Source organism: Solanum tuberosum, unplaced genomic scaffold (assembly GCF_000226075.1).
Source record: "Solanum tuberosum cultivar DM 1-3 516 R44 unplaced genomic scaffold, SolTub_3.0 scf00095, whole genome shotgun sequence".
Taxonomy (NCBI): domain Eukaryota; kingdom Viridiplantae; phylum Streptophyta; class Magnoliopsida; order Solanales; family Solanaceae; genus Solanum; species Solanum tuberosum.
Window position 1 is genome coordinate 833,248 of NW_006239021.1, and position 10,984 is coordinate 844,231.

The 10,984-nt window shown below is 33.9% G+C and overlaps 2 protein-coding genes across 2 annotated transcripts; both read right to left on the reverse strand.

Moving 5' to 3' along the window:
- Positions 1 to 3,268: 3,268 nt before the first annotated feature.
- On the reverse strand, positions 3,269 to 7,284 carry LOC102590648 (putative pentatricopeptide repeat-containing protein At3g25970). Its single transcript, XM_006347874.2, has 2 exons — positions 4,324 to 7,284; positions 3,269 to 3,869 (listed from the first exon to the last, which is right to left on the reverse strand). Exon 1 carries the CDS (start codon positions 6,559 to 6,561, stop codon positions 4,468 to 4,470), a length of 2,094 nt encoding a protein of 697 aa, XP_006347936.1. The 5' UTR covers positions 6,562 to 7,284; the 3' UTR covers positions 3,269 to 3,869; positions 4,324 to 4,467.
- Positions 7,285 to 7,397: 113 nt separating this feature from the next.
- Positions 7,398 to 10,971, reverse strand: LOC102590999 (uncharacterized). Its single transcript, XM_006347875.2, has 2 exons — positions 10,555 to 10,971; positions 7,398 to 7,732 (listed from the first exon to the last, which is right to left on the reverse strand). The coding sequence occupies exons 1-2, from the start codon at positions 10,954 to 10,956 to the stop codon at positions 7,658 to 7,660; spliced, it is 477 nt and encodes a 158-aa protein (XP_006347937.1). The 5' UTR covers positions 10,957 to 10,971; the 3' UTR covers positions 7,398 to 7,657.
- Between the last annotated feature and the right edge of the window lie 13 nt (positions 10,972 to 10,984).

The window sequence follows — 10,984 nt, forward strand, 5'->3', positions numbered from 1 at the left end:
TTTTTCTATTTTTTTATCTCACTTCAAATCATGAAATGATAATAAAAAAATTTACATTTTAAGTATTTTTATCTTTATTTTTTAATTTTTAATTTATTCACAAGGAGTTATTACCCATGACTTGCCCCTCTTTAATTTTTACTTTTAATAATATTCATAACTCTCATAATTTTTATGTCCATAACCTCCAAACTTAAATTTGTAAGTTTATGATGTCTTATGGTATTCCTTTATTTTATAGCTAAAAACTAATTATTATATTACAAAATAAATTACTTAAATATATTACAAATAAATATTTTATTGATGGAGGAACATTTATAGCAAAAACTCTTCATATTCTTTTTTATTTATTTGTCTCACTTATACTAAAAGGAGAAACATAATTTATCTTTTTTTTGACTTTTTTTTTAATTCAAATTAATTATTGTATTGTATTGTAAAAATATATTACTTAATTTATACAAATAAATATTTTATTAATTAGAAACATTTACAACAAAAAACTTTCCACATTCTTTTTTCTATTTTTTTATCTCACTTCAAATCATGAAATGATAATAATTTTTTTTACATTTTAAGTATTTTTATCTTTATTTTTTAATTTATTCACAAGGAGTTATTACCCATGACTTGCCCCTCTTTAATTTTTACTTTTAATAATATTCATAACTCTCATAATTTTTATGTCCATAACCTCCAAACTTAAATTTGTAAGTTTATGATGTCTTATGGTATTCCTTTATTTTGCCTATAAAAACTAATTATTATATTACAAAATAAATTACTTAAATATATTACAAATAAATATTTTATTGATGGAGGAACATTTATAACAAAAACTCTTCATAAAAAAGTACATGAAGTTAATAAATATATCATTCTCAAGTCCTTATTTTTTCATTTCCTCTATTTTGTCTATATATTCATATTTATTTTCATGAAGATTCACATACAAAGTCATTCTCAAGTTTTTCTTTTTTATTTTTATGTACTTAGACATGCTTTCTTAATATTTTTTAATGTTTGTATTATCATTCATCAAGCAAGTATGATTAAAAAATCTCTGTAATTCTTAACAATGTTTTGTCTGTATGCAATTGCTCTTTCTAATAGTTAGTTTTCCGAATATAATATAGTTTGATTATAATATTTGTTAGATTTCAAGAAATAATTATTATTTAGTATTGTTAGTACTATTGAAAAGATAATATACAATATATTACATATAGTTTAAATGTCGTTCTTTCTTTTGACATAATTATTTTTAATTGGTATATATTTTTTTTTATTCAGTTGGTTGCATATGATGAAGAGTTTGACATATGGATCAAAACATGATGGTGGATCTACTTGCAAAGGAAGATATTAGAGATTATTTTTTCACTTTGAATTGTATTAGCAACTTAGTTACTTTTGTTAGAATTTTCTAAATTTTGATTTGTATAAATAATTTATCTAAATGTATTATATTGTCAATGCTAATCATTTGATCCTTTATTATTCTACTTTTTCTTTGTCGTGAAGTAAAATTAATATAATTATCTCATTTTAACAACAACAACAAAAATTATAATGATTAGGAGTTTCATTTTTATTATAATTATAAAAAAGTAATTGAAAAATAAATATTATTTTCATGATGCCATTTTTTGCGTGTGTAACAATCTGTATTCGTCACCGTTCTTTTTGCTTTGAAATGTATTTATAATTTTTATGTAGTCACCAATTTTTATATTTTCTCTGTTCATTTTTTGTATTTTCACCTCTTATTTTTATTTATTTATTTTACAAATAAAATCAATGCATAATTAGTAATACATTTAATGTCTTGTAAAATTATACATTTGAATTATTTATAACTCATGTCTCTTCATCTTACTTGTAACTTTTAATATTAAATATTATTCATAAGTTTTGTATGTTTCATGTTTCATAAATCTTATAAATATTTAATTAATGTTTAAAAAATTATAATAAGCAAATATAATAATAAGGATATAATAAAAAATCAATTTTGTTTTGACGAAATCAGAGTTTGAATAGAAAATTAGTACTCCTACAAAAGATAGAGAAAATTAAAACATATAAAATATTTTCAACGTAATACAATATATTGTTATTTCAACATATTATCTCTTATTCCATTTACTCACCACGGTGAATATTTTGTTCTACTATATACATATACAAAAAAATTAATATTTTATATGTTTAAAAAAAAATGAAAAAACCTTTGATATCGCAGATGAAGAGAAATATTAATATTATCTATATATTCGATACTAACCTAAATATTACATATTTCATATTATTATCTTATAAATATTTCATATAGCCGCTCGAAGCGCGGATAATTTCACTAGTTTCTTATATTACACATCATAACAAGTCAATTTACATCAACCAAAATGAAAATAAATAAATATGACCCTTGAGTTCATGAATGGCCATCTTTGTCCACTAATTATGCAGATAGTTTCACTAGTTAATAATAAAGGTAACAGGGCATAAAATGGTGCTCCATCCGTTTCAATTTGTTTATCTTACTTTTCTTTTTAATATGTTTCAAAAAGAATTTCTTTCCCTTTTTAGCAATTCCTTAATTTCAACTTTCCACATGATATGTTTAAAACTCCATGATTAAAACACATTTTGGTACATTCTACATATGTTTAGTTTAAGTCCACAAGATTGAGAAGTCCTCTTTACTTTCCTAAACTATGTGTCAAGTCAAAACCAGAGAAGTTATCTCTTGATTTTTCAAATTGAACAAATCTCTGTAAGTACAGTGGACAGGGGCGGAGCAATGAATTTGAGGTGTGCAAATTTTCTTCTCAGTTGTGCTAAGAGAGAGTAAAATAAGATATACACTCATAATTACTACTAACATTTTACACTACATAATTTTCCAGCGAAGGGCCTGCACCGAACCGCCCATCGCCTAAGATGACTCCGTCCTGATAGTGGACAAGTAAAAATGGACGGAAAGAGTAATGTTTTTAACTCTTTCTTCTTCCATTTTTGGCTTTATCTTATTATTTGCTCAACTCAAAATTAGATTGTACAGCTAACTAATTCTTTCTAGCATACATATTTGCTTTATGTGCTAAAGTAACTTTGTTTCCTGGTGCTACAAATTCACCATGTCAATCATATTAACATGGAAAAGCTTTAACAAAGTGTACAATACCAGCTGAAAATGGAAGCAATTAGTTTCATTTCATTGAAAAAAGATAAACAAGAGAGAAGATTAAGAGAATGTATATAACAAATGTCTTATGTCTGAACACTTTTATACATGCACTTGAAAATATAGTTCTATGTACACAATGCAGCATGGGGCACTAATACTCTATGTCACATCAGGTATATTTTTGTATGCTAAACGACACATTTTAAACTGTCTTACATAGCAAGTCGATCAGTAAAAACATTTAACTTCTTGAATCGTTCACACAGGATCCACGATGCTGCAGAATAGCATGTCAATACTTCTTCTTGCATAGCATCTTGTGCTTTACTGATTCAGTTTGAGCTGCAAAACTTTTGTGATCATTTGTTGTTGATGCATGTCAATGTGCTTGGTAGTTTCTGTGACCTATCCAAAATGACTTTAATAGCATCTAGATTCTTCATGATGCACTCTTGGCTCTATTGAACTTCGCTTGAATCTTCATAGTTCAATGTACTTCCTCCACCTGCTCATGCAAACTATAGTTCCTTGCTATCTGAATTTAAAGATGCAAATCATCAGCTTCACTGATATTCTCTCTTTTCTGTTCTTGCATCAAGGACAGCAAAGTATCATCAAATGAGAAAGTGTTAATGCTAGTGGAGTATTTGACACAATCTGCACGTTGGTATTCCTGCATCAAGGATCATTCCTCTGCTTAAATTCATAAAACTAAGTGCATGTAACTAAAATAAGCAGACACTCCTATATTAAAAATGCAGTATCCACGAAACATGGAGCTAGAAGAAGGAACCCACTTCAGTTGATCAAAATAAAACCTCAAAGTTCAGCCAACTTCACCAGAAGTAAAGCCTATTGTTATTGATGTAAGGCTGGGAAGGGGACCAGAAAGAGGCGGATAGAGCATAAGCTGTGAACCAGGAAAGCCAAACTATTCACCCAATTTACATATTTGGCAGTTTTATCTGTTAGATTTCAAGAGTCCGATAAAAAAAATCAGGACAAAAGTCAAAACACTTATGAAGTATGACCGAAAACTTTCAAGGTCAGAAAAATTCCAAGTGACGCTCCGCAGACAGTGGAATTGCAAATGCAGCTATTACTACTAGTGGAGACTGGAGAACAACCTTGCGCTCCATTTATTCAGATAGCAGATGCAGCTACAGCTACTTCCCTGAGGGCTGGGTCAACTTTTCAGTAGATCATGCTTATCCATTTTGACAAGATAAAGGCACCAGACTGACAAGAACCTCATTGGCTTGAATCCATTGTTAAACCACTGATTCCTGATCACCCGTAGAAATCGTTAATCTGCTAGCATTTTCAGATTCAGAGAACATGATCTCATCTGTCAACTCTCTCAATTTTGCATAAATCTCATGGCAATGAGGATGTGATAGGTCCTCCGCATTGAAAGCATGCACCTCGTTTTGGACTTCTATCCAACTCCAACCAGGTACCTTAGTGACACTCCTTTCCCTCATCAGCCTCTTAATATTAGCTATATTATCCCACTTCTTGAATTGTCGGTACATGTCTGAGAGCAAAACATAGGTGCTATGCTCTCCCGGCTCCAATTCGAGCAAATGGCTAGCCACCTCACTTGCATATTCAATATCACCGCATGATCGACAAGTACCGAGTAGAGTTCTCAAAACCATAGCATCAGGATCAAATGGCATCCCTTTAACTAGATCTTTTGCCTCCTCAAGACGCCCAGCCCGCCCAAGTAAATCAATTGCACAAGCATAATGTTCCATTCTAGGAACAATTCCAAAATCAGCTTCCATAGACTCAAAAAAACGGCAACCTTCTTCAACCAAACCAGTGTGACTGCACGCAGTCAAGACTGCCACAAAAGTGATATGATCAAGTTTCACTTCGCTTTGTTTCATTAGGAAGAAGAGGTCAAGCACGAGCTTACCCTGCCCATGTTGTGCATAAGCAAACATGATCGAGTTCCAAGATATCGAACTCTCTTTGGGAGAAACTTCAAAGGACTTCCAAGCATCTTCAATGATTCCACAGTTGGAGTACATAAGTATCAAAGCACTGCTCACATACTTATATGACTCAGAGCGCAGTTTTAGTGCAAAGGCATGAACTTGTTGACCAAATCGAAGAGTAGCCAAATCTGAACACGATCTCAGGGTGGCAGAAAAGGAATACTCATCCATCTCCAGGTTTTCCACCCTCATCTTTGTAAACTTTTTGAAAACAATTTCACTCCAACCCTTCTGTGACAATCCGGTCAAAATGGAGTTCCAAGAAACAGAATCCTTTGCATCCAGGTTTTCGAATACTGTCAGTGCATCATCCATAGAGTTTGTGCATGATTTGACATACATGGAAATCAACACAGTCGAGATTATAGTTACATTTTCCAATCCCCTCTTGATAACCAAAGCATGCAAACACTTCCCTTGACTGTTATGTCTTACCTCAAAACAACCACTTATTATACTAGTATATGTATAAGAATCCATTTCCAACCCAAGCCTTTCCATGTACAAGAATAGTTCAAATGCTTGCTTCTCCTTGTCATGTTCTAAATAAGCTGCTAGCATTGAATTCCACGTTACTGAATCTCTGCAACTAATAGTACCATCAAAAACACTTTCCGCACTTTCAATACTGCCACATTGGGAATATGCAGTAATTAGAGCATTAAACACTTTGACTTCACAACCTAAACCAAGTTTTTCAACTTTTCCATGAACCTGCATAGTCAACTTGTAAAACTTATCGTCATTAAGCAATGTTAAAAGCGGAGAGAAGGTTCCATCATCCAGCTGCACTCCCTCTTGCTCCATACCTCTGAACAACCAAAAACCATACTCTATATCACCTTTCCCTGCATACCCTGCTATTATAGCATTCCATGAGACATAATTACGTTCAGGCATGGTTTGAAACACTTCATTTGCATCGTCAACTTTTCCACACTTAGCATACATGTCCAATAGCGCACTGGCGGCATAAACATTCCCGACATAGCCTATTTTAACCACATCACAGTGCACCTGTTGACCTAAGGACAATAAGCCATTAGAAGCAATACCCTTTAGTATGCTTCCAAAAGTATATTCATTTAAACAAAACCCATCTTCTTTCATCAAATTAAGGAACACCCAAGCACTCAGAAATCTCCCAGAATTGACATATCCAGAAATCATGATGTTCCAAGAAGCAGTATCTCTGTGGGGAATTTCGTCGAACATCTTGAGAGCAGTACCAATTTCTCTGCATTTTGTGTATCCGTTTAAGATAGGAGTGGCAATGTATGTATCAGTGATGTGTGCTAACTTGATAGCTCGACAATGGGCTGCCCTTACTTTAGACAAGGATGAGTGCAGTAGCTTCATTCACGACTAAACTACTAGTAAAGATATTTGGGAACTCAACTCAACACTAATTCTTGAAAATGTTAGTTTGCTCAATTCTTTAAAAATGATCCTACCTTGAAAAAATTTATTGAGCCTGACAAGTTAAGGTTTGAGAAAATATTTAGGGATTGGGACAGTGTGCGGGGTGTTAAGAAGAAGAAGAAGAAGCAGGGAAATGGTAGGTAATCCAAAGAAAGAAGTGGAATGGGTTTAAGAAATTTGGTTGGGGCAGCAGCGACAGGCTGCTTGAAGAAGATGACTGCCTTTTTGTTTTTTCTTTGGTATTTTTCATTTATTTATTTTTAAAAAAAATTAATTGTTCTTTTTCATATAAATTTTATACACACTTGCTTTAAAACGCGTAGAATCACGCATCTTTCCGAGTCAATAATATTAATGGCACATGTGTTCAGTCAATGGTTAGAAGTATTTAATATATTATAAGAGTCCAATTTACAAATTTGTCTCCTGAAAAGTCACCTTTTTATAATAGTATTAATTTAGCAACACACATTTAACTGATTTGTTAATACATTACATTACAACTTGTGAGAATTAATATTACCAATCTTACTCGTACGTACATCATAATATGTAAACCATTGAGAAACACGTAGAATTATTGCCTATAAGTTAGAGCTTATGATCATTTGAGCAGTTTCATTCTCCGATTTATTGAAATATTCTAAACTTTTGTCCAGGCAAACCTAATTTATGCCCACAACTTACACCAGGCTATAAAAGTATTGTCTTAATGATTTTTGTTTTTTGGAAGCGAATGCTATTTTTAAAATAATTTATTGAGGCAGAAAATCTAAAACTCAAAACAACCGATGCTCTTGTCGTAGATGCAGTTGATAATGATACAACAAGGCAGTGTATAGTTGGAAATACTTATCGATCAAGTATACACAAAAACATGTCATCCACTTTATTACTTGGGTACATGCCTGGGTAGATATACCCTTTCGGATATGGTGCTCCCCTTGGAATGAGTTTAGCAAGAAACTACACAAAGATGGGGAGATCTTCCTCGGTCAATCGTCTACTGATTCGCGATAGTGCTCTGAAGTATTCAGTCTTCTCGTGCCCTTCGTGTCAACCCAAGTCCAGTTCTTATACTTTCCCCGACAACCTTCATGTCTTCCACCTGTGCATTTTGCAACAAATTACTGCACATAATCTTAAAAACTGAAGAAAAGGAGATTAATTGACTTATGGAGACACAGTCAATGGGTATCCCCCAATAAAAAGTTTTATGTAACTCTTCAGGTCTCACAAAATGAAGAAGCAGGGTTCCATTCTTTCATTAACCCAATGGTTGCGTGGCATGAAACGGTATTCTCACCTTATATTTGCGAGTGTCTCAATCTTTTACCCATTCAACACCATCCAGATGTCTAAACCGAGCTTCTCACTGCGATAATGCTCAAATCCATCTTATTGGAGAGAAACTCACATCTCTCTTACAAAACAAGTCATAACTTGATGGGGTGTCTGGTTCACCTGCGTGCACTTATGAATCCACTAGGGGACCTGTTTAGCCTAAAATCATTGATTGCCAGCGGTCCTATCCAGCAACGCAAGCACAAATGAGATCATACCAAGTGTCGTAGCTAGAAAACAGACATAGGATCTCCAGGTAGTTACTCATATGTACAAACCACAAAGTTTACAACTAAACTACACCTATCCCTTCTGATCTTCTTTGTGTATGACACTGCTCATTTATATGCACTTCTCTCTCCCTCCTCCCTCCGTCTTCTGACATCATGCCCTTAGTACAGAAACTACAACATGAAATTGATATTTGCATTATTGCATGAATACCCTGCCAGCAGTTGAAAAATTACATTGACCAGCCTTGTACTGGATGAAATTAAAAGGTGTTAATTTTACACCTGAACTATACCTATCTTTATCTATATCTTCTTCCAGTAGGACTTCATCCGTATATAAACATTTTTCCTACCCTTTAAGATCAAGTGATTAAGTCTGCCAATGTGCTTCATGTAGACAAACACAGTAACACTACAAGGTTCTAACACATCATACTAGTTAAAAAAGAATTTCATTTTATGATTTTTTCGATCTAATGGAAACAGGAGAGGAAGAAAGGATCCTTTCCGTCTTCTGATGATAAGATGAATAAATAGATAAAAGAAGAAGAAAAAAGTATGTGATCCAACTTCCACAATTTTTGTGTGCATGCAACAGCACACTTAAGAAATATGAGTAAAACACGGTTTCTTTCCAATATCATATGATCCCACAAAAATGAAACGAGATAACCGTATGTAAAACACAAGGTCAAACCAAATAATCTAACATGTAACTTGTCAAATGTCAATAGCTGAGTACTTTCCACGAACAATGAACACATCCAATTTGTAACACATGTAAAATCATTAAACTTCAATTTGTTTCTATTTTCTAAGACCACCACCAACATCAACAACAACGCCTCAATCCCAAGCAAATAATTCTATCCAAAAATGTTACTCAACCATCGTTCAAACTGTTGCTTAGATTCATAGGCAGGCAATAAGACATTCCAAAATACTTATGAAAAAGATACCTAAAAATTAGTTCTTCATGTCACCGAGTAAATATGCCTTGGCTTGAAGGTGTGAGCTGTTTCCATAAGCTTTCAATACTTCTTTTGATGAAGCATAAGCTTTAAGTACTTCACCGAATCCACTACAGTACTTTACCCAAAATGCTTCAGTGCATCCTAAATACTTCCAGAAATTTGTATCAATGGGTTGAATCTAATTTCCATTAAAGCAAGAAAATAGTTCCACTATCACCAACTTGAGACATCACAAAGGCACTAACGATTCATCTCTCCTTGAAAAAACTTTCTTATCCAACTCTCTCCCAATACCCTCCATGATATATTCATGAAATTGAATGTTGTACATATTCCCCCCACCCAGGATCAAGTACATGTTGCTTCGCTGGTAAGCCTACTTAGATTAGGGTTCCAAACCTCAGTTCTTATCAGCCTCCGGTGTGTAATCTACATCTTTCTAGCTAGAACTCGGCCAAATAACAATCATTGATTCCCTCTGCTTTCTATTTCTTATTCATTGTGTTCGGCCAAATACTTGTATAAGCAGAAAGATTTTCAGCACTGAAACCAAGTCTTCACCAAGCACAGAGAAATGGTGCTATCAGAATTTATTCTCAGTAATGCAAATAAACTTCATCCAACCTATAATTGGAAAAGTTCTTAATGCTTACTAATGAACTGTTGGACCTATGGCCATGAAACCTTATCAATCGTTCCAAATAATTGAAAGTCAGAACCTAATTGCCCAAACAAGCCTGAATTCTTACTATGGGATGTTCCATACTCTAATTATTAAAGTTTTCAGCTTCAACACTAAATCTCAGAAGTGTGAATTCACCTAGACATGCAAAATAGAAAATCATGTAATATAAAGCAAAAAAGGAACCCAGATAGCAGGTTGTAGCTTAGAAGATAACTAGCATGCAACACAATGCACAATAACACCATCGTAAACCTCAGTTTTCTTTCCAATCTTCCTTTTTCTGCCACAAAAGAAAAACACCTTCCTGAAGAATGGCTGGGAGGCATTCCAAAGGCCTTCTGATTTATTCCAACTGAGTGATGAATAGGATCTCCATTCAAGCTATAACTTAGCAATTGTTCATTCTAATGCCCAAGGACTCCAGAAAGGTGTGGTAAACAGAGGAAAGCACAAAAGAACAATAAACACCACAGCATAGAATCTTAACTCCATGCCGTCACAGGGAGTATTTATTTCAAATGTCAGTTGAATTCCAAATTTCTCCGCACAAATACATAAACCTTAAAAACTCTAACCCCTACCGATTGCAAGTATATAGTCAGCTTAGGTTTAGTCAACTGAACTCCAACAATACTATAAAAAATGACAAATTTCTTTAGTGTATAAAAGAAGTAAGAGCAAAGAGAGAATTTACCGAGTGGATGCCGCAGGCGCGAAGAGAAGCCATGGAGGCGGAGGCGGTGGCGCCGACGAAAAGCGAGGCGACGGCGAAGGCTTTAAGTGGCATCATTCGACATTCGCCGGCAAAACCTCTCCTATAAGCGTAAATTCCCCATAGTAACTGACCTGTACTCGCGACGGCCCACCATCGGTATCGGGATGTGCCGTCAACGGCGGCGTTTTCTTCGTTTTGGTTCATTTCCGCTTCATCGTGTCCGATCACCGGCGTCGTTGTAAGGAGCTTAGTAGTCGATTTCGGCCTTATTCTATGGGCTTTTCGTTTGGGCTCACCGTTGGTCCCAAGTAAAACTAGTTTTGGGCTCATTGTCATTAGAACCCGTAAATTTATAAGTTTTTGCCAGTTAGCTTTTGACATGTTTCATTGTGAAATTTGAAAAAAAAAA

Excerpts from the sequence above, each read along its gene's own strand:
- LOC102590648 (XM_006347874.2), bottom strand. The coding sequence starts at position 6,561 with ATGAAGCTACTGCACTCATCCTTGTCTAAAGTAAGGGCAGCCCATTGT.
- LOC102590999 (XM_006347875.2), bottom strand. The coding sequence starts at position 10,956 with ATGTCAAAAGCTAACTGGCAAAAACTTATAAATTTACGGGTTCTAATG. Across the intron at positions 7,733-10,554 it reads GCGCCTGCGGCATCCACTCG|GTGGAAGACATGAAGGTTGT; the intron begins GTAAATTCTCTC and ends CAAAATGCACAG.